General features: G+C 39.3%; 1 protein-coding gene and 1 pseudogene across 6 annotated transcripts; one reads left to right on the forward strand and one right to left on the reverse strand.

Annotated features, from left to right (window-relative positions):
- The first annotated feature begins 933 nt into the window (after positions 1–933).
- On the forward strand, positions 934–23,507 carry LOC105463184 (heterogeneous nuclear ribonucleoprotein A/B-like; annotated as a pseudogene).
- Positions 8,634–22,364, reverse strand: LOC105499923 (C-type lectin domain containing 7A). Of its 6 annotated transcripts, none has more exons than XM_011772805.3 (7): positions 22,318–22,364; positions 21,109–21,280; positions 18,914–19,012; positions 17,732–17,869; positions 16,452–16,603; positions 14,728–14,846; positions 8,635–9,581 (listed from the first exon to the last, which is right to left on the reverse strand). In XM_011772805.3, exons 1-7 carry the CDS (start codon positions 22,348–22,350, stop codon positions 9,560–9,562), a joined length of 735 nt encoding a protein of 244 aa, XP_011771107.2. In that variant the 5' UTR covers positions 22,351–22,364; the 3' UTR covers positions 8,635–9,559. The 6 variants fall into 6 exon arrangements, with proteins under 6 accessions (XP_011771111.2, XP_011771107.2, XP_070928338.1 ...); XM_011772804.3 differs by having other exon boundaries at positions 8,636–10,127; XM_071072237.1 differs by lacking the exon at positions 14,728–14,846.
- Positions 23,508–24,706: the final 1,199 nt, after the last annotated feature.

Consider the following 24,706-nt stretch of genomic DNA (forward strand, 5'->3'; position numbering starts at 1 on the left):
ACCAAAAAAAGCCTAGGACCAGATGAATTTACAGCTGAATTCTATCACTCATTCAAAGAATTGATGCTAATCCTACTGAAACTATTCAAAAACTGAAAAACAGGGAATCCTCCCTAAATGATTCTATGAAGCCAATATCACCCTGATACCCAAACCAGGAAAGAATATAATTTTTAAAAGACCAGTACTACAGACCAATATCCCTGATGAATATAGACATAAAAATCCTTAACAAAATACTAGTTAACTGAATCCAACAGCCAATCAAAAAGATAGTACAATGCTGGGCGCAGTGGCTCATGCCTGTAATCCCAGCACTTTGGGAGGCCAAGGCAGGCGGATCACTTGAGGTCAGGAGTTGGAGACCAGCCTAGTCTACATGGCAAAACCCCATCTCTACTAAAAATACAGTAATTAGCCAGGTGTGGTGGCACGTGCCTGTCATCCCAGCTACTCCGGAGGCTGAGGCAGGAGAATCGCTTGAACCCGGGAGGTGGAGGTTGTGGTGAGCTGAGATCATGTCACTGCACTCCAGCCTGGGTGACAGACTGAGACTGTGTCTCAAAAAGAAAAAAAAAAAAAGAAATATATAAAAAGATAATACATCATGATCAAGTGTGTTTCATCCCGGGGATGCAGGGATGGTTTAACATAAGCAAGCCAATAAATGTGAAACATCACATAATTAGAATTAAAAACAAAAACCGTACGATCATCTCAAAAGATGCAGAAAAAGCATTCAATAAAATCCTGCATTCCTTTATGATAAAAACCCTTAACAAACTAAGCATAGAAAAGGCTTAACCTCAAAATAATAAAAGCCACATAGGACAAAGCCACAGCCAACATCATACCGAAGGGGAAAAGCTGAAAGCATTCCTCTTGAGAACTATAACAAGACAAGGATACGCACTTTCATTATTTCTATTCAACATGGTACTAGAAGTCCTAGCCAGAGCAATCAGGCTAGAGAAAGAAATAAAAGGCCTCCAAATTGATAATGAGGACGTCAAACTATCACTGTTTGCCACCAATATGACTGTACACCTAGAAAACTCTGAAGACCCCTCTGAAAGACTCCTAGACTTGATAAACAAATTCAGTACTCTTAGATTACAAAATCAATGTACACAATTCAGTAGCACTGCTATACACTAATAACAACCAAGCTGACAGTCAAATCAATAACTCAACCCTTTTACAACCGCTGCAAAAATAAATACCTAGGAATATACTTAACCAAGGAGGTGAAAGAGCTCCACAAGGAGAACTACAAAACACTGCTGAAAGAAATCATAGATGACACAAACAAATTGAAACACATCCAATGCTCATGGATTGGAATAAACAATATTGTGAAAATGACCATGCTGCCCAAAGTGATCCACAGATTCAATGCAATTTCTATCAAAATACCATCATCATTTTTTCACAGAACTAGAAAAAACAATCCTAAAATTCATATGGAACCAAAAAAGAGCTTGGATAGAAAACACAATCCTAAGCACGAAGAACAAATCTCGAGGCATCACACAATTAGACTTAAAATTTTACTCTAAGTCTATAGTTACCAAAACAGCATGGTACTGCTATAAAAGTAGACACATGAACCAGTGGAATAGAAAAAAGAGAACTCAGAAGTAAAGCCTAATTAATGTCCAGGCAACGTGCCTCACACTTGTAATCCCAACACTTTGAGAGGCCCAGGCGGGCGGACCACTTGAAGACAGGAGTTCGAGACCAGCAGAGCCAAGATGGTGAAACGCCTTCTCTACTAAGAATACAAAAATTAGCTGCATGTGGTGGCCAACACCGGTAATCCTAGCTACTCGGGAGGCTGAGGCAGAAGAATCACCTGAACCTGGGAGGCAGAGGCAGCAGTGAGCTGAGATTACGTGTCACTGCGCTCCAGCCTGGGCAACACAGCGAGACCCCATCTCAAAAAACAAAAACAGAAAACAAAAAAGAGGCGGCGGCAAGGCGCCAGCGGGAACTGGTTTGTGGGTAAGTGGGTTCTCTGCGGAGGCAGCTGGGAAGGAGGGGTTGCAGTTGAAGCGGCTCAGTCAGCTGACGAGGCCAGACCTCAGCAGTCCGAGCTGGAGCACAGCAGAGCCCAAGGCGCTTTCCCCGGAGGGTGGGGACAAGTGGGTGAGTAGCCGCCACGACTCGGCCTATCATGTCCTCAGAGACGACTGGAGCCACGGAGAACCGAGGCCTCCCCGAAGGCGAGTCGTCGGTGCCGCCGCAGCGCCCTCGAGCGGGAATCAAAATCAAAACTCGCCGAGGACCACGCCTATAGTCCCAGCTACTCGGGAGGCTGAGGCAGGAGAATGGCGGGAACCCGGGAGGCGGAGCTTACAGTGAGCCGAGCTCTTGCCACTGCACTCCAGCCTGGGCGACAGAACGAGACTCCGTCTCAAAAAATAAAAAAATAAAAAAATATATCACTGAGGACGAACAGATCAACGCCAGCAAAAACGAGGAGGATGCAGGAAAAATACTCATTGGTGGCCTGAGCTGGGATACCAGCAAAAAAGATTTAAAAGACCATTTTACTAAATTTGGAGAGGTCATTGACTGTACAAAAACAATGGATCCCAACATTGGATGGGCAAGAGGGTTTGGGTTTATCCTGTTCAAAGATGCAACCAATGTGCAGAAGGTCCTAGACCAGGAGTACAGGCTGGATGGCCGTGTCATTGACCCTGAAAAGGCCATGGCTATGAATGAGAGGTGACAACGTGCCAGCAGCCCTCGCTCGCTCTCGGCACCTCCTCGGCCTTGGCGTCCGCTCTGGCCGCACCTGAGGAGCCCTTCAGCCTGCCGCTGCACTGTGGGGGCCCCTCTTGGGGGCTGGCCAAGGCAGGAGCCAGGTCCTTCTGCTCGCCAGGAGGTGTGGAGGGAGAGGCGCGGGCGGGAACCGGGGCCGCCCGCGGCAGTCGCGAGCAGGCGCAGGTTCTCTGGTGGGCGTGGGCTCTGCGGCCCCGCATTCGGCGAGGGAGGTAGGCGCCTGCTGGGCTTGATCAGGGTCGAGATCCCTCTGGGCTGCGGGGGTGTCCTGGCAGGGTGCCACGGAGTCCCATGGCGACTGCCAGTGAGAGGTGAAGCCCGCTGGGCTTCTGGGAGGGTGGGGACTTGGAGAACTTTTCTGTCTAGCGAAAGGTTTGTAAATGCACCAATCAGTCCTCTATATCTAGGTAATCAAGTGGGGACTTGGAGAACTTTTGTGTCCAGCTAAAGGATTGTAAACACACCAATCAGCACTCTGTGTCTAGCTAAAGGTTTGTAAACACACCAATCAGCCCTTTGTGTCTAGCTAATCTAGTGGGGACTTGGAGAACTTTTGGGTCTAGCTAAAGGACTGTAAACGCACCAATCAGCACCCTGTCAAAACAGACCAATCAGCTCTCTGTAAAACAGTCCAATCAGCTCTCTGTAAAATGAACCAATCAGCAGGATGTGGGTGGGGCCAGATAAGGGAATAAAAGCAGGGCACCAGTGGCAGCAGTTGCAACCCGCTAGAGTGCCTTTCCGAGGGGTGGGGACTTTGATTTTTTGTTCTTTGTAGTAAATCTTGCTGTTGGTCACCCTTTGGGTTGGCAGCCTTTGTGAGCTGTAACGCTCCCTGTGAAGGTCTGCAGCTTTACTCCTGAAGCCAGCGAGACCCGGAACCCACCAGGAGGGACAAACAGTTCCGGACGCGCCAACTTTATGAACTGTAACCCTCACTGCAAAAGGTCTGCAGCTTCACTCCTGAAGCCAGTGAGACTACGAGCCCCACCGGCAGGAACGAACAACCCCAGATACATTTAAACATCCGAAGAAACGAACAACTCCGGACGTGCCACCTTTATGAATTGTAGTCCTCACTGCCAAGGTCTGCAGCTTCACTTCTGAGGGCAGCGAGACCATGATCCCACAGGGAAGAATTAACAACTCCAGACGCGCCACCTTTATGAGCTGTAACACTCACCGCGAAGGTCTACAGCTTTACTCCTGAAGCCAGCGAGACTACGAACCCACCTGCGGGAACAAACAACTCCAGACACATCTGAAGGAACGAAAAACTGCAGAGGCGCCACCTTTCTGAACTGTAACGCTCAGGAGTAAGGTCTGCAGTTTCACTTCTGAGGCCAGCGAGACCACGAACCCTCCGGAAGGCATGAACAACTCCAGACGTGCCGCCTTTTTAAGAGCTGTAACACTCACCGGGAAGGTCTGCAGCTTCACTCCTGAAATGAGGAAGACCACGGACCTACCAGAAGGAAGAAACTCCAGACACACCATGTTTAAGAACTGTAACACTCACCAGGAGGGTCTGCAGCTTCATTCTTAAAGTCAGTGAGACCAAGAACCCACCAATTCCGGAAACATGACTTCATGGAGGGTCTGAATCCTGAAGCCACTGAGGAAAAGATCAGGGAGTACTTTGGCGAGTTTGAGGAGACTGAGGCCATTGAAATTCATTGGATCCAAAGTTTAACAAAAGACAAGGTTTTGTGTTTATTACCTTAAAAAAAAAAATCTGTGAAGAAGGTTCTGGAGAAAAAGTTCCATACTATCACTGGAAGCAAGTGTAAGATCAAGGTGGCCCAGCCCAAAGAAATTTACTGGCAGCAGCGGTATGGTTCTCGGGGCTGTGGAAACCACAACTGAGGTAACAAGGCGGCGGCGGTGGTGGTGGTGGTGGTGGTGGTGGTGGTGGTGGTGGTGGTGGTGGTCAGGGTAGTACAAACTACAGCAACAGGCAGTGACATGGTGGCCCTCAGAATACCTGCAAGCCATACTGAGACAGCAGCAGGAGAGACCAACCAATCACACACATGCTGTGTTTGGATATGGAGTGAACACAATTATGTACCAAATTTAACTTGACAGACTCTCTAGGCTTGTCCCACGTGCATCTTATTTAAAATTTCCCACACGGAAATCACTCTCTTGTTTACTATTTCCAGAGCTCTAGTTATTTAGGCAGCGTGTGGTGTCTGAGAGGCCGGAGGGGCATTACTCGCTGATTTTTAGTACCAGGTCCTCCAGAACAAAATGGCAGTCTTTGCTTCCTGTTGCCACATGCTGCAGCCTGGACCTGTGGGCCCTGGTTGTACAGAGTATATTGTATCTCAGGAAACCAGTGTCACCTTTTAATTTTATATTATTTATGTCATACACTTCCAGTAATAGAAGGGTTAATTTTACTGTACTTTTTAGTACCTTTGGGGAATCTAATGTAACATATTTTACACGTGTCCTGATTTTGCGACAACCTGGGTATTGAAGCTATCCAAGCATTTAAAATAAAACATTAACCCCCCGCCATAAAAAAGCCAAATACTTAACATCCAACTGATCTTTGTTGAAGCATGCAAAAACGTAAACCTATTTAATAAATGATGCTGAAAAGACTGGCAAGCCACATGTAGAAGAATGAAACTGGATCCCAATCTCTCGCCTTACACAAAAATCAACTCTAGATGGGTCAAAGACTTAAATCTAAGAACTGAAACCATAAAAATCACAGAAGATTACATTAGAAGAACTCTTCTGGACATTAGCCTATGCAAAGAATTTATAACTAATACTCCAAAAGCAAATGCAACAAAAATGAAAATAAATAAATGGGACTTCATGAAACTAAAAAGCTTCTGCACAGCAAAATAAATAATCAGAGTAGACAACCCACAGAATGAGACAAAATATTTGCAAACTATGCATCCAACAAAGGACTAATATCCAGAAGCTACTAGGATCTCAAATCAGTAAGAAAAAAAAAATCCCATCAAAATGTGAGCAAGGGACATACGTAGACATTTCTCAAAAGAAGATATACAAACATGAAACAATGCTCAACATTACTAATTATCAGGGAAGTGCAAATTAAAACTACAGTGAGATACCATCTTACTCCTACAATAATGGCTGTTATTAAAAAGTCAAAAAAAAACGATAGATGTTGGCATGGATATGGTGAAAAGCAAATGCTTATACACTGCTGGTGGGAATGTAAATTAGTACAACCTCCATGGAAAACAGTACGAAGATTCCTTAAAGAACTAAAAGTAGATGCACCATTCAATCCAGCAATCCTGCTACTGGGTATCTACCCCAAAATAAGTTGTTGTATATGAAAAAGACACTTGCACATGTATGATTATAGTAACAGAATTCACAATTGCAAAGATATGGGACCAACCTAAGTGCCCATTAACCAATGAGTGGATAAAGAAAATGTGGTATATATACACCATGGAATACCACTCAGCCATAAAAAGTAATGAAATAATGTCTTTTGCAGTACCTTGGTTAGAGCTGGAGGCCATTATTCTAAGTCAGTCAGGAGTGGAAAACCAAAAACTGTATGTTCTGACTTACAAGTGGAAGCTAAGCTATAAGTAGGCAAATCCATACAGAGTGATGTAATGACTCAGAAGCAGGAGGTGAAAAGGGAGGGGGAGGGATTAAAAAAACTACATATTGGGTACAATGTACACTACTCAGGTGACTGACAGGTGCATTACAAACAGAATTCACAACTATATAATTCATCCATGTAACCAAAAACCTCTTGTACCCCAAAAGCTATTGAAATAATACATAAATAAAAATAAAAATACCTTCCTGTTGCACAGTGCCTTGTAAGAAGTAGGAAATCAAAAATTGTTTGTTTGCATTGGGTTGGATATCAGAGAGCCATATAAAAGAGAAGGTAGTCAAAATTGCGAAGATGAAGTTATGTAAAGCCCATATGTGAATAAAACAGAGATAGAGGGTTAAAAATTACAACAGCTGGGATCAGAAAGAAAGGCACTTAGGAGGTGCCTGTAATTATGATTCTCATAAAATAGCAATTAGAACTATTTACCAAGCTTCGGTTATTCAAGTATATTACTAATAATTTTTGATAATCAACCTATAGTAACATTTATACTACTTTTCCTTAAAAGTTTTTTTTCAAAAATAAGAATATTTTTGACTATCAGCTGTATGGCAAGTACTATTCTCTGACTCTTGGATACATCCATGTACAGCAAAGCTGTCAACCCTTTTAGAGACTATATTCTATGGGGAAAAACAGATGATACATAAGAAAGATAAGAAGTATCAGTCTGGTGTAAAAGTAATTGCGGTTCTTGCCATTACTTTCAATGGCAAAAACCACAATTTTGCACCAACCTAATAAGTAAATAGTACAGTATATTAGACTATAATAAATGCTATGGTAAATAAACAGAGGTAAGGGAGATGAAGAATGTAGGGAGAAAGGGTTGGTAACTTTAGAGTTATCTGAGTAAGTATCATTAAGAAGCTCATGTTTGTGCAGAGATGGGAAATAGGTGAGAGACCAGGTCCTGCAGCTTTGTCAGGTAAGAATCATTCAGGTAAAGGAGATAAGAATCACCAGTACCTTGAGGTGGAAGCATGCCTGACATGGTTGAGAAACAACAGAGAAGCCAGCGTCCTGAGTGCAATGAGTAAAGATAAAGGAAGTAGGAGTTTAGCTCAAAGTTAAGAGGACCAGAATATGTAGCTTCTTACAGGTAATTACAAAGGTATTTCATTTTTGGGTGGTTTTGTTTTTACTCTGAGATACATGAGAAGTTGATGAGAATTTTCAGTAGAGAACCGACATGATTTTATTTAAATGTAATGGCCTCACTCTGATTTGTTTGAAAATAGACTGTAGAGGACAAGGGTGAAGGCTCAGACACTACTACAAAAATTATTGCTGTAATCCAGACATGTGAACATGGTGGCCCCTCAGCATGTCTCCTGGTGTGATCATTACTCATCTCGAATTTAACTTTTCAACTGAGGTTCAGCTAGCAGCTATTTCACTTTTTCTGTCTCTTGGAAAAGTGTGTATGTTTTCTGTTTATTCACATATATTTCCATATAAGCTGTGATATAAATGTATCTCAACACGTCAGGTACTCTTTGTCTTGCACAACCTAGAGCAATCTTACTTTACACCCTCACTTTCATGATAACTCACGTCATGGGTTAGGTTGCCTGGCCTGTCCTAGATTAGTACAGCTGGATCTTCAGCATCCAGTTATTTACCTTGATTACCATAATTTCTTGACTCATTCACTATATCCTGAGGACCTGGGAGGAATGAATCAAAACAAAACCAAAATTAAAATACTAGGTATCTCTTCCAAACTCCATCCTAAGCCTTAACTACTTAAAACAGTTAACCATACTCATGTTCTCAGCCTGATCTATCTCTTCCTTTTCTTTTATGTTTATTATACATTACATCATTTATTTATTTATGTATTTATTTTTAATTATACTTTAAGTTCTGGGATACATGTGCAGAATGTGCAGGTTTGTTACATAGGTATACATGTGCCATGGTGGTTTGCTGCATCTGTCTATCTCTTCCCTTTCTACATTTTTTTAAATAATGAAAACACAAATTTGCATATTAAACAACAATAGTAAACCTCACAAAAATCTTTACCTTCTCTTAGGTGTTTTAAATTTTTTAGATCTCAAATTAATGCTTTAATATCAAAATATCTACTGTAAATATCCACTCCACCCATACCAAATTCATCATCATTTTTGGGGAGAGGGCAAATTGTGATAGGGATTGTGACACACAGGCACATAATTTAGGGGCCAGGGGTTTTTTAATAAGAGTTTTTTTTATTGAAATGAAATGCACATAACATAAAAACAGCCATTTTAAAGTGAATAATTTAGTGACATTGTTACAATTTCTTTTCACATATTAATCAACATTAGAGGACTATAAATGCCTCACCAGTAATATAGAAATATCCATTGGAAATAAAAATAGCACCAGTGGGAAAGTATGAAAAAAAAAAGACAAATCAGCACATGAGGAAATATAGTTTCATTCCAATAATACCATTTTACAGTAATTAATGAAAAAAGTCAAAATTATAAAACAGTACATCACAAAACTAATAAAACATGTTTCATATTCCAAAATGTTAACACTTGTTCCAATGAGACTGGTTACTTTTTTATATTCATCATCAGATTTTATGTATTTCTATGTATTTTTGTATTTAAAAAGCAGAAAACTTTCCTATGAGAGCAGTTTCCCTACAATTACATATTATACAAGATTCTATTAGAGATACAGCAGACGTACTCTCTGGGTTATTTAACTGATAAAGAAAAAGCAGGAGTTCCTGCTTTTTAAAGATGATAATCATAATTATGATCAGATCGATGAAAATAATAAAATTGCTCTGATTGTGGTGAAGATTTTTTCCCATTTCTTCATTTAGCTATTCAGAAATATATTTCACCCTCAGTTCATATCTGATATACTGCTAGAAGTTGAGGGTCAAATCATGGCAACACACCATGCGCGTCAATGGCATTGTTGCGCACAAAAACAACTCGGATGGAGCCAGAAATTAAGACTTGCTTATGGTTTACCCCAGGTAAATGCCAAGTCAATGGCAGAATGAAAATTCAAGCTTGGTGCCAGGTGTGGTGGCTCATGTCTGTAATCCCAGCACTTTGGAAGGCCAAGGTGGGCAGATCACTTGAGCCCAGGAGTTCAAGACCAGCTTGGTCAACATGGCAAAATCCAGTCTCTACAAAAACAAACCAAAAATTAGCCTGGTATGGTGACATGCACCTGTAGTCCCAGCTACTTGGGGGGGCTGAGGCAAGAGATGGCTGCAGTGAGCCGAGATTGTGCCACCGCACTCCAGCCTGGGTGACAAAGTGAGACCCTATCTCAAAAAAAAAAAAAAAATTCAAGCTTAGCTGCCCTGATTCCATGTCTAGGGATTTAGCATGTAGAACAATAACACTGGCCTACCTGTAGGTCGACAAATACAGAAATCACAGCCTCTCCCTTCAATTTCTTGGTTAAGATTACAGTTTGCCAAGCTCACTAAACATTTTCTGCATTTATTTTGACCTCAGCTGTTACTCTTCTCTGTTCCTTTTTCTGTCCACCTTACTAGCTCACATATTTCTCTTTCCTCCTCCACCCTTCCCCTTACATTGAAAACTTCTTCTCACAAATACTATATGAAGGCACACTACACAGCTGGTCATAAATGACTGACACATGAATCCATACACAATTTGGAGATGGGTTTTCTTGGGTAGCTGTGGTTCTGATCTGAAATCTGTTAAAATAGAATACAGTGAGGTAATTAGAACAAATGTTAAAGAATACTGTCTACAGGACGCTCAAATAAATTAGTAAGGATATCGGTGAAAAGATTTTTGAAGTGTTTCTATTATTGGAAAAGGAAGCTTAAATCTAAATTGTTGTGAATCTCAAGTGGTTAAATGAATAGTCTACATTATTAAGGCAGAAAAATAACTTAATTTTTTCAAGAAATACTACTAGCTGCATAAACTTAAAAAAAGTTCCTGACAAAGAAGGAAAATTATTTAATATTCTATAAAAAGTTCTTTATATATCTTTCAGCCTATTACTTAAATGTTTCTTTATCAAACAACAGTTTAATAAATTATTACTGGATATACTTAATGAATAGACCAAGCAGAAGCATTAATGCTGAAAGGGATCTAGAACTGAAAAAGAATCAGAGATGCCCAGGCCATTTAAAGGCAGAGCAAACAACTCTGCATATTTTAATGTATCCTGGAAGGAGAATTACATTACAATACAATGCTTGATAGTTATGGAAATCAACACTGGTAAATAGAAGTATGGTCCTGTTCAATTTAGTCTTCAGTCTCCTGAAGCAGCAGTGTTAATTAGTCAAGCTCAAAGGGCATCACTGAGCCTCAGTGCAAAAGCTATGACTTGGCACTCTTCGTCCTGGGTATCTATCTCTCCTTCTTGACCCTGAGGTTGGAAGATTGAGAAAACTTTGCTTTAGAGATGACTAAGACTAAGATTAACTACTTAGATTCAGACCTCAGGGAGAACTCTGACCAGCATTATTCCTTCAAAATTTTCCTTGATCTCTAAGTGTTTTGGGGGCATAGACACAGCTAGATTAAATAAATGCCACCCAGAAAATCAAAGACTAGTAACATAAACATATCAAAATGTTAACTTGGGCCTGCTTGTGATTACAGAAAGAGTCCTCTAGCCATACATTTAAAATAGCAAAAGAAAATTCAAGACAAACAAGTGCTATAAAAAAGTAGAAAATACATTTGGCTGATTGTTAATAAATTCACTGTACATAGCCTCGTAGAAGTAAAACAGTTAAGTGATTATACTCAGCTGTTTGTACTGTTCACACTATTGGGTGAACAGATCTGGTGGTGAGAACAGAGGCAAATGAAAAAACACTTCAAATTAATTCTGCAAAGATTTTAAGATACAATGTTAACAACCCTATAAAAAGCAATCTGACATAAAAGAAAACTAATCAACACAAAACAAAAATAGGAAAAAAAACAGAAACAGATACATATAGGAAATTGGAATTATTAGACACAAGCTAAAACAACTATGGTTAGTGTATTCTGAAAGTTAAAAGATAATACTAAGAATGTTGGAAGAAAAAATAGAAGTATAAGTGTTGAAATAATAGATTTGAGAAAGAACCGAACTAAAATTATAAAACTGAAAATGTCACCAAACAAAATAAAAAACTTAATAGAGGCATTTAACAGTAGATTAGCCACAGATGAGAAAAAATAGATGAACTGGAAGATATGTGAAAGGTAATTACATAGATTGGAGCAAAAAGCTAAAACAGAATGAAAACACAGGAAAAAGCAAAAGAAACATATAGGATGGTGTCAACGGGTCTGTAATGAATGTAACTGAGATTCCAGGAGAAGGGAAAAAAGATGGGTCAAAGCAAAATATGAAGCAAGTATGGTTGAGAATTTTTCAGTAACATGTATTACCTTCAAACAGATGACCTCTCAAAAACAACAATAAAAAATAGAAAACAGTGGAATAATATATTTGAGTGGCTGAGAGAAGAAACAACCAACCTCTAATCCTATACTTATTGGAAATATCAGCCTTAAGAAAAAATACCTGAAATGTGCAGTTGGAAAGGAAGAAAGAAATAAATAAAATCATAAATATGTGGGCAAATTGAAATGAATACTAGTGCATAAATCTGCTGTGCACCACCATTTCTAATTTGTGTGTGTGTGTGTTTTTTTTTTTGTTTTTTTTTTTTTGTAGAGATGCGGGTTCACCATTTTGGTCAAGCTGGTATCGAACTCCTGACCTCAAGTGATCCGCCCACCTCGGCCTCCCAGAGTGCTGGGATTATAGGCGTGAATCACTGTGCCCGGCCCAAGGGCTATTTTTGTTTGTTTGTTTTAGACTGAGTCTGGCTCAGTCACCCAGGCGGGAGTGCAGTGGCGCGATCTCGGTTCACTGCAACCTCCCGGGTTGAAGCAATTCTGGTGCCTCAACCTCTGAGTAGCTGGGATTACACGCGCAGGCCACCACACCTAGCTGGAGGCGTAGCTGTAGTCCCAGCTACTCTGGAGGCTGAGGTGGGAGAATCACTTGAACCCAGGAGGCAGAGGTTGCAGAGAGCCAAGATTGCGCCACTGCACTCCAGCCTGGGAGATAAAATAAAAATAAATAAATAAAAATAAATACATTAATATAATAGCATATAAATGGAGGAGGGAGTCAACAGAGTAAAGGAATGCTCTATGATTTTTATATTGGTCAGGAAGTACATAAAAATGTCAGTTAATATTAGTCTTTGATGAGTGAAGTATACATGTGTAATTCCTAGGAAAACTACTAAAAGATTAGAAAAAGAGATGTAAAAGACACGAAAGAGCACATTACAAATGAAAAGAAAAAAAAATAAGAAAAAGTGTTAAATCAGTCCAAAAAGGAGGAAAGAAAGGGAAAAAAAGTAACAATTCTACATCTTTATGTGCCTGATAACACAGCTTCAACACATCGAATCAAATGTTTACAGAACTATAAGTAGAATCGCAGCGGAAGATTTCAACACAATTCTTTTCATATGGAAAGAGGAAGAAGCACATAAAAATCAGAGAACTGCAAGCACGTGGAGCATGTTCTCTGATCACAGTGGAACTAAGCCTGAAACCTAAAACAAAGAGATAACTAGAAACACATATGTTTGTAAATTAAGAAATACATTTCTAAATAACTCCGGGGTCAAAGAGCAACTCACAGTGGAAATCAGAAAGTATTTTGAACTGAATGACAATGAAAATACATTAAAATTATAGCCTTTAAATCTACATACTTGAGATAAAGGAAGGCTTAAATTCATGAGTCAAGCACCCAATACAAGAAGTTTGAGATGGAATAGCAAATTTAAAACAAATAAATTAGGTCAGGAGATTGACACCATCCTGGCTAACACGGTGAAACCCCGTCTCTACTAAAAATACAAAAAATTAGCCAGGCGTGGTGGTGGGAGCCTGTAGTCCCAGCTACTTGGGAGGCTGAGGCAGGAGAATGGCATGAATCCAGGAGGCAGAGCTGGCAGTTAGCTGAGATCGCCACTGCACTCCAGCCTGGGCGATAGAGCAAGACTCTGTCTCAAAAAAATAAAATAAAATAAAAATAAATTAGATGGAAGGAAGTAATACAGACTAGAATCAAAGTTAATGAAAGAAATAATAAAAAGAGGCAGAGTCAACAAAGTCAAAAGTTATTTTCTTTGAAAAACTAAATCAAACCATACTCCTACTGAGATGAAAAAACACACACAGGTGTGCACACACACATACTAATAATAAGAACTTAAAAGGGACATATTTCATATTCTGCAGATATTAAAAAGCAAATGAATGACAACTGCAGTGACAAAGACCAACACATAATAAGGAATAATGTATAATCGTGCGAATGTGAAATACGTTTAAAATATCTTTTTAAAATGCAAAATGTGAAAATGTGGTTGCTTTTTAACTTAATAATATCGCTCATTAACTATGTACAAGACACTGTGCTAAATTATTTTACTTTTATACCCATCTCACAATTCGAAGAGGAAAGTACTCTTTCTTTCTTTCTTTCTTTTTTTTTTTTTTTTTGAGTTGGAGTCTCACTGGAGTCTCACTCTGTCATCCAGACTGGAGTGCAATGGTGCAATCTCAGCTCACTGCAACCTCCATCTCCCCGGTCAAAGCATTTTTCCTGCCTCGGCCTCCCGAGTAGCTGGGATTTCTGGCAAATGCCACCACACCTGGCTCATTTTTTAGTGAAGATGGGGTTTCACCATGTTGGTCAGGCTGGTCTCAAACTCCTGACCTCAAGTGATCCACCCACCTGGGCCTCCCAAAGTGCTGGGATTACAGGTGTCAGCCACCGCACCTGGCCAAGAGTAACTTTCTATTCTTGTTTATGGAAAATGAAACTCATAGAGGAAAAGTGACTTATCCGCAATGTCACACGATCAGTGAGTGGGGTAATCATTAACCCAAACTGAGGTCTGGCTTCAAAGCCCATGTTCTTAACCAGGGGGTTACACTGACTGACAGTGACTGCTCCTTGCCTGGACAACTTCAAACATGTTGGATGCCTCCCTGGTAAGAAAACTAGAAAAACAGCTGTGTTGATGCTGCTAGATGGCCTCGCTCCTTTTCACTCTAAGGTTCTCCTCATCTTTCTCCTTTTGTTGTAGCTCACTCTTTCTCTTCTTCTATATCTTTCTCTCTCTCTTTCTCATATATGGTCAGCAAATCAGGTTCTTAGATGCTTGACAGAGGTTTTCATAGATGAGGTGGAAACTTCTCTGAGAAAGAGGATGAAGCATTGTCTCTCCAAACACTTACAGGTTAGAAGAGAATGTTGATCCATCCTCCCAGAGCCATGGTACCTCAGTCTGGGGCCGAGAAAGGCCTATCCAAAATGAATTATCAGGTTGGGAAGACACTTGTTTTACTATAAATCCCTGTAACAAAACATATACAAATATATAACAGAGAGAGAGAGAGAGACACCATTATCATGGACACTGAGAAAAAGACAACTGATCGAATCACTTTGGTAAAGAATGCATGCCTAACCTGGCATCAACCTGTCATTGAATGTCTCAAAAGGCCTACCTTATTTATTTAAAGTAATTATCATTTAATTTTCCGAAAGAATAGATTTATAATGTGAAGATTGTACTGCCTCCATTCAACCTATCTGACAAAATCCCAGATGACAGGCCCCCTAGGCAGTTTTCATGGGTGATTAGCCATTGTCTTCTCCAATTGAAGAAATAAATTGATGCTACTTTTGTTAAGAAATATTTCTCAGAGTTAGATAAAAACTTAAAAATGATTTAGTCCAACTGCATATTTTATGAATAAGTAACCTGAGATTCAGCGAAGATATCTGAATTGTTTACAAATCTATAACAATTTATTTTCAATTATAGGCTGGCCTAAAAGTCAGATAGACTTGTAACCCAATACTCTTTCTTTGCCATACATGTAGTTCCATTAACTTTAAAAAAATTATTACTACTGAGTAAGGCATTACAGAAACAAAAACAAAATTAGAATAGTGAGAGTAGATGTAGAAGTTATAGACTGGTTTAGATTTATAATGTAGAATGTTTCCTATAAACCCCTTCTCGTACCTCATCTAAGCTCTACCCTTCATTCAAGTGCCACTTTTTCTGAAAACTTCTTAGGAACACGGGGATCTCTTTAAACTCCTATAGCATTTATTGCCAATGCCAGATATTTAACTTTTAATAGCTGCTGAGTTGCATTTTTTTTTACTTAGAAGATTATATGTGTCCTGTGATAGCAGGGTTATTTTTTAACCCTCTTTGCCTTTCCCAGTATCTTGCAAAGAGTAAATAATTTCTAAACATATATTATCATTGTTGCCATTTTCTTGATAATTATGATGACAAGGAGGAGAATTTTCTACTTTACTCCACCAAATTTAACAATTGAAATACAAACGCACAAAAACGGGTAATGGCCTGATTATTGCAGTCATGCATACATGGAGTGTGTTTGAAAGGATTTGTTTCAAGGTGAAATACAGTTTTTTTTTTAATTAGTTAAAAATAAATAAATAAAATTAGTTAAAAATAAAAGTATATATTATGCACTTTATGTGCTTAAGGCATGCTATGATTATAATTATAGAGATATTAAAAATGACTTTTGGCCAAGTGTGGTGGCCTCCACCTGTAATCCCAACACTTTTGGAGATCAAGATGGACAGATCGCTTGCGCCCAGGAGTTTGACACGAGCCTAGACAATATGGAGAAACTCCATCTCTACGAAAAATACCAAAAAAAAAAAAAAATTGGATGAGCATGGTGGTGCCCCCTCTAGTCCTAACTACTCAGGAGGCTGAGGTGGGAGGATCCCTTGAGCCTGGGATGTCGAGGCTTCATTGCACTCCAGCTTGGGCAACAGAGTGAGACTCTGCCTCAAAAAAAAAAAAAAGACTTCATTTTAGGAAAAATTGTTATTACCTGGAATCTCCCTCTATTTTCCTTCTGGATACAGACCACAGATAATTACAACAGAAGTTTACACTTACCAATTCCTTTGAGCTGTCTATCTTTATGAGATTAGAGCCCAGTTGCGAGCATTGTCTTTTACTTCCATCCCAGGAATTTAGTGACGGGCTGAATAGGTAACAGCTCTTCTCATATATAATCCAATTAGGAGGACAAGGGCTGGAAAGAACCCCTGGAAATAAAAGATTAGTACCATGAGGTTCATAGCACACCAATTCACTCTTTTAGTATGAACAACATTCATCTTAAGGACACTTATGAAAAAACCAATGAGTTGCCATTATTATATTTCATTTTCAATTCAAACTACAGTGATATGATTTTACAGATGAGAATACATTCAAATCTTCCTATTCATTTAGAATTTAAAAATGAATTAGCTATAAATAGTATTTTAGGCAGCCAACTATCCTTTTTTTCTTGATTTGTCTTCTATTCCTTCTAATTTAGCTCAAAACTACCTTTCTCCTTAATAACTCCTTAAAATAATTCCACTCACAATCAATCATTGAGGTACACAGCAATTTCATATTGCTACTTAACTTATTTTATGATGTAAGATCTACTTCAGAATGTGACTTTCCAAATGAAAAAAGTATAGGTCAGTTATTCATATTACATACTCTCTCTCTTATATGTTATTAGCTACTTAATAAAAATAGTGAGGAGGTATGGGACCAGAGATGAAAAACTGAAGTGAAAACATTAAGTCATAGTCAATTATGATGCAATTAGAAGTAAAGGTCAAGTGTATATAGAATTGTAATTAAGTAAATGAAATTGTATGATTAAACAAATTTGATGAGTTTTCAGGAACATGTGTATTAGGTCTACCTCTTTTGTATATTTTTAATATAGCTTCTTTATTCTTGGCAACATTTTCCCTTCTTTCCTTTCTCCCTGTCATTCTTCCTTTCTAATGTCATATTTTCTATTCTAACTGTATCGCATTAAAAATCTCAATTCTGTAAGGGGAGAGAACACTTTTCTTTTATTTGTATCAAATTATATGATCTCCTGTAGATCTAAGCACATAGCCAGTGATAAATCGGTTACTGATTTTAAAAATTAATAAAGTCCAATTTAGAACCGTTCAGCCAAGTGCATAGAGTACTTATAATTTCACCTTATTGTATATATGACAGGGATATATTACACTAAGTTAATACTAATATGTGTGCTTGCCTTAAATGTACAATCATTGAATCTAAGCATATTTTCCTTATACCCCTGCCCCAGGCCTCAGCACCAACAATTAACCCTCTTGAATCAAGATTCCATCCTTTAACTATGCCCTTGCCTGTGGTTTTGACAGCTTTGGTAGGAGTCACACTCTCTTCTAAAGGTGATTGTGTGGGTTGACTGTGGTTCTCTTTATTTCTTGATGGAAAGTAGCCATTCTCCAATGAGTTTCTTCCTGAATTGGGTCTCCAAATAGCTTCATATCCCAACAATAACAGTGACAGAAAAAAAGTCATTCTTCTGTGTTTGAAAATGAAAATCCCGAAACCCATATGTTATTGGAATAAAAGAATACATTATTGATTAATGATAAATAGATGATATATTGCTGTGGAGAAGTAAAGATGATTGATAGGATAGATGAAAAGAAATAAATAACTTTCATAACGGAGGTATAGTTAAAAAGAAATAAGAATGTAGAGAAGAAGAAATAGAACGAGGGAGGCAGCAAGAGGCAAATGTCATAGAGTCAACTGGACCCATGGCAGATTTGAAATAGCAACATCTTTCACCTTTCTTCTATTACTTAAAAATGAGAGGTCCTTGAGAAACTGCCCAGTACCTATAACATAGAATGCACTTGACTAAGTGCATCTGACTAATTAAGGAATGTCATGAAGACTCTCTGAAGGTGTTTAACAACAGATTGCATGTGATATAAAATCTAAAAAACAATTCATCCATTACAAAATACCGACTTAAGACCAAGTACCTCAGGAAATTTCTGGTCTATGCAAAGGTGTTTATATTAAAGATCAGAAATAAGTTCCCTAAATAATATGACTCATAAAAACAGCTTAATGTCTATTTAGTGAATTTATTTCATTAGGAAGACAGCACCATATTGTACTTTCTTCTTCAGCTCCATGTGTTTCCTTCCATTAATTTATTATCCTTTGGATTCTACAGCTTTGAAACCAGCTATGCAAGGGAGGTAGGAGAGCAATGTAGTTAAGAGTATGAGTTTTTTAGACAGATCGCCTAAATTTCTAATCATGGTCCCACCACTAACTAGTTTATAACCCTGGAAAGGAAAAATAACCTCTCAGTCTCTCACACCCTTTATAAGTGAAATGGGCATTAACAGCTCCAACCCAATACAGACAAAACCAGATTACATACAAATTAAAGTAGATTATGCATGTCAAGCCCTTAAAAGAGTGCCTGGCACATAATAATTGCTTACTAAATTGTCTGTTGTTGTTATTGTTGTTGTTGATCTTCTCCACCAAATACTCACCCATGGTACCCAGGACCACAGCTATCACCAGTATCACCAAGCATAGGATTCCCAAAATCACAGCAATGAGGCGCCAAGGAGGAGATGCAACACAAGATCCTGAGGAGCCAGAGGGGGCAGAAATGGAATAAAGAAAGAGAATGACAGAAGGTGGGGCACTTCAGTTCTACAGTTCATCAAAAATCTGGCCTTGCACAGTGGCTCACACCTGTAATCCCAGAAGGGAGACAGAGGTAGGAGGATTGCTTGAGGCCAGAAGCTCAAGACCAGCCTGGGCAACACAGGGAGACTCTGTCCCCACCAAAGAAAAAAAAAGAAGAAAGAAAAAATTTAACTAGCTGGGCATGGTGGTGAGCTCCTGTAGTCCCAACTACTCTGGAGGCTGTGGCAGGAGGATCGCTTGAGCCCAGGAATTCCAGAGCAGCATGGGCAACAGAGCGATACCCTGTTAAAAAAAAAAAAAACAGAACACAAAACAACAATAACAAAAAATACTGGCAAATTTTAAAGTGAATTATTAATCACTGCCTAGGTTACCTAGTCATCAAGGATTCGCTGTATTTTTCTCCCCTGGTAAGGATACCTCTTCTTCAATTATAATTTCAGCACATTGCCTTGATATCTGTATGCTCCTAATTTCAGCTCCACATTGATATCTACAGGTCACGACATTAGTAGGATCCCTGAAATCCCACTGATTCTTAGAGGAAATAGCTTAATGTTGGGAAGAGAGCAATGATTACTAAGGGTAATTTTCCCTTTTCATATGTTTGTTGCATGACCCAGGGCAAATTACTCCCTTTGTTGTTTTTTATTCCTCTTTATGAAACTGGGGTAATAATATCTCAAAGGATTATTGTGGGAATTAAATGAGCTAACACGTATAAAAGCACCTCGTTTAGCCACTGCTAGCACATTATAGGTGTGTTGTTACAGGATACCGTTTGCCTATACATATGCATAAACATGCACATGTCTCCCTACCTCTTGCCTCACCCACTTTTTCCACCCTTCCTCAATAGGCTGCCCAAGAAAAGAATTACATCAGTACTGAGAGGAAAATATTTGTGCAATGTGAAGAATCAGAAAGCAGAAGAAAGCAAACTCTGGTGTCAAAACCAACAAATGATCTATCTCTCTCTCAAAGAAAATAGGGAACTAATTTTGTATTAACATTGCCATAACCAGAATGTATTTCTGCTTTCCACTGAGACTAAGCTGTCAGGACATTTCATAGAAGTGTCACATAGAGTAGGCGAAATCACCCACTTTGTGAATACAGAGATCCTCCAAAGCCCTTCTTTCTATTTCATTTCGTTTACTTTTTGTTTAAGACTCATGTCCTGCCAATGGGATGTTTTTATCCACCATATATTAATATATTTTCCTTCACTGGTATACCAATAATTGTTTTTTGTTTAAAAACAATTTAATCTCTTACCACAAAAAAACATGTTGTTCATATATATACTTCTTTAAGTTTCCTGGCCTCCATTCAATAATCTAGCCTTTCTATCAAACAAGCAACAAGTCACTCATACGGAAATCCTTTATCTTTGTGTATTATCCCACTTATTACCGATTCCTCACTGATGAAATGTCTATATCTATATAAAATAGAAATTGTATTTTCTGCCATCAGACATAATTAATTTAAATACTAATAATTAGTCACTGAATAATTTTCATGAAAAAAAGTTTAGGGTGCATTCAAATTATCTTCATTGACATCTGAAGCCCTTTAAAAGTATATCCATAAAAATGTACACATCACAAGCCTCTCAAATTTTCTCCCCTTATATCTTTTTGTTTTGTTTTGTTGTTTGTTTGTTTGTTTTTATTTTTTTCAGAGATGGAGTCTTGCTCTGTCACCCAGGCTGGAGTGCAGGGGCGTGATCTCGGCTCACTGCAACCTCCACCTCCCGAGTCCAGATGATTCTCCTGCCTCAACCTCCCAAGTAGCTGGGACTGCAGGCGTGTGCCACCATGCCTGGGTAATTTTTGTGTTTTCAGTAGAGACGGGGTTTCACCACATTAGCCAAGCTGGCCTCAAACTCCTGACCTCAGTCAATCCACCCGTCTTGGCCTCCCAAAGTGCTGGGATTATAGGCGTGAGCCACTGTGCCCAGCCTCCCCTTGGATCTTTTCAAATGGGAGCGCTAAAGGCATACATTAGAAAAAATATATATATATACCTTTCTCTGAAACAACAGCTATCCTGGTATTGCTTCGAGAGTCGAAGTGTAACTGAGTATATCCATCTTCATCCAAATTTTCTAAATCAGGATGATAGTCCATTGTTCTTGAGAGCCCATGAATAGACATAGCATTTGGGAGCTCTGTTCTTTCTGCTCCTGAGATGACTGCCTGTGGAGGAAAGAGAATCTCTGAGTCAAATCATGTGGGATAGGTACTTACTGGGGTTTAACAAATTAAGCTTAAGTAGTTCAGCCAGATATTCAAGAGCAGGAAATGAAACTATGCTGTGGTAATTTTCCATTTGTACCTTTAGATCCTGTTTCTGAGACTGCTGACTCAGGAAAACTGAAAGGTAGCATAGCAGACAAGTCTTTGTTTCAGACCAAATGTAAGAAAAAATGCATAAATTAATGTCTTATGCTGCCTTCATTACTCTCACAACTAAATCTGACATTAATTAATTTAACCTATGCAAACTATTACAGTTTTGGTGCTCTAAGTTTACCATAACTTTGTTGTAACTTTGTTCATGTATGTATTCATGTATTTTTTAAGTTACATAAACAGGTACTGAATATCCACCTTTTCAATTGGCGGGAGCTTAGAATACACGGAAAAATGATACCTAAGAAGAAAGACATCGCCTAATAGAGGAAATATATAGACAGGTAAATGAGGGATGGCATGAGGAGGTGCATTGTTGTAACAACAGACAGAGAGACAGAGAAAAAAATCTCTTTGAGAATTATCAGATATTAATAACACAAAATAATAATTATTTATTGAACAATCACTATGAGTTAGGAACCACATGTTGCACATGTTTTCTTGTTCAATCTCACTTTTCCAAGTCTATATAGTAGGCATTATTATTTCTATTTTCAAACGAAAAAATGAGACAGAAAATTTAGTCTCTTTCTCAGGTTTAAGAAGCTAATTTTAAAAATTTAGAGCAAGGAATCAAATCAAAGCTGACTCTTGCTGCAAAACTCATGATCTTTTCTGTTATGCTACACTGCCTCTTTCATCATTCCATACACTTATATTGCAAGGAACAGCTTATGGAAGGTGTTGGGACTGAAATATTATGCCAGATATTTGATTATTTTTCCCTCTCTTCCAGTTTCCATAGTAATGATCAAATCAAAGAAATATAGAAAACACCTAACATTGCTGGAAACTGAAGAGGTGTTCAACTCATTTACCAGATCTTGAAGCCAGTAGAGTGCAGGAGACATCTGTGTGTTGTCAAAGATCAACAAATCTGGATACTAGTTAATGTGGTGAGGACAGGTTTTATTCGGTAATACTATTGCAATAGGAAACAGCTGCACTGTTTCCTGTTGAACTGAACCCAACTTCCCCAAAAGTAAAGCCGATGACATTTTAAAGTGGAGTGTGCTAAGGAAAAGATACCGAGTGGTGTTAAGGAAGGTTAATGTGACTAGACCCTCTGGATTTGTTAATTGGCCCTTATCCAGAGGGGAGAGAAACTTCGCCTCTCTATATGACAGAAGGACATGGTGATATAGTTGAAGTGAAGCACCCAGCTAAGTTGGTCCTTATGTTCCATATGAAAGAAAGAGCAAGATTTATCTCCCTGAATGTTTGCATTTCAAAGAAACAGCTCCCAAGTCCTTGAAGAAAGAGTTCTGTGTGGTAGATTTGCTTCTCAAAGGGCAGAGAAAGAATTTAACGGTAAGATTTCTTTTTCTTTTTCTTTTTCTTTTTTAGATGAAGTTTTGCTGTTGTTGCCCAGGCTGGTGTGCAAATGGCATGATCTTGGCTCACCGCAACCTCCGCCTCCTGGGTTCAAGCGATTCTCCTGCCTCAGCCTCCTGAGTAGCTGGGATTACATGCACCAACACGTCTGGCTAATTTTGTATTTTTAGTAGAGATGGTATTTCTCCATGTTGATCAGGCTACTCTTGAACTCCCGACCTCAGGTGATCCTCCCGCCTTGGCCTCCCAAAGTGCTGGGATTACAGGCGTGAGCCACCGCACCTGGTCTAACTGTAAGATTTCTAAAGTAACTGCTCTAAAAGGAATTCGGGAGCCTATCTGTTACCAAGTTTTGACTGGAACAAAAAGTAAATTCTCCTAGCAGCATTGGGCTTCCTTAGCTGGCATTTTAAGTAGAGCTGAGTCATCGTATGGACCTTGCCGTAAGCTGCTAGAAGGCATGCTAGAGTTTGCCAAGTCTCTAGTGCAGAGATTTGGGAGGAGTTGTTATATGATGAGGGTTCTGCAGTTCTCACGGTCTAACACCTATCAAAATGGAAGAGCGCTCAAGGAGAGTACATAAATGAGCTTCCCGCCTTACTTAAGCTGCCACGAAAGTTTTACTAAGTTTTTGTAGACATGTTGCAAAGTGGTAATGTGGATCTTAACCTCAACATTCATCAGTCTTTGCCGGGCGCGGTGGCTCACGCCTGTAATCCCAGCACTTTGGGAGGCCGAGGCGGGCGGATCACAAGGTCAGGAGATCGAGACCACGGTGAAACCCCGTCTCTACTAAAAATACAAAAAATTAGCCGGGCGCAGTGGTGGGCGCCTGTAGTCCCAGCTACTCGGGAGGCTGAGGCAGGAGAATGGCGTGAACCCGGGAGGCGGAGCTTGCAGTGAGCCGAGATGGCGCCACTGCACTCCAGCCTGGGCGACAGAGCGAGACTCCGTCTCAAAAAAAAAAAAAACGAAAAACAAACAAAAAAAATTCATCAGTCTTTCAGTTCTATAATGCAGTGGTTGGAAGGCAACGTAGGAGGTTGAGGACACGCAGCCCCAAAATATGGATTCTTGGCATTTGAGAAAACAGCAGGATCAGGAAGTTCACTGTCACACCTTTCTGCATCTTTCTGCCCTGAAGCAGATCATAAGACCCTTATTCTAGAAGTATCCTTTCCCAGAGGAAAGAAACATCCTTATCTTTGAAGACACAGAGATGCCAAGAAGAATCTGAACAAATTAGCCTTGCTAAGTTCCCTCCAGTTTATTACCATTAGATCACACTCCCCTTGTCCAATGTAGGGGAGAAAAAGTAATATCTTTTCCTTGCCCATCACAAGGTTCATGACTGAGACGCCTACAGCAAAAGACAGATGAACAAAACAAAAGCATATAAATGTTTTATGACAAGAGAGCCTTCTGAAATGAAGACACAGGACAAACTGAATATTTCTATGGACAGTTATGCAGAAGTATGATTGGAGAACAAAAGGGTATAATCTAATGGTAATAAGCTGAGTAGAATTTAACAAGGTCTGTTTGTTCAGGTAACTTCTATTAAATAAATTTGGATGCTATTCTCTTGTTAATCTATGTTTTATTATAGGTGCCATGAACCTAGCAATAAGTGAGGAAAAGGAATCTTTCACCTCTACAAAGGGATACCATGGAATTTCTCAAACAGTGAATAAATTGTCTCCAGGAAGAAGGGTCAGCCTCCTAAATAGAAATAGAGAAATAGAGAAATGGAGAACAATAACAAGGGGAGTACCTTGCAGTCAGTAATAAGAAGCTGTCTTGGCCGGGCGCGGTGGCTCAAGCCTGTAATCCCAGCACTTTGGGAGGCCGAGACGGGCGGATCACGAGGTC

Source organism: Macaca nemestrina, chromosome 10 (assembly GCF_043159975.1).
Source record: "Macaca nemestrina isolate mMacNem1 chromosome 10, mMacNem.hap1, whole genome shotgun sequence".
Classification (NCBI taxonomy): Eukaryota; Metazoa; Chordata; class Mammalia; order Primates; family Cercopithecidae; genus Macaca; species Macaca nemestrina.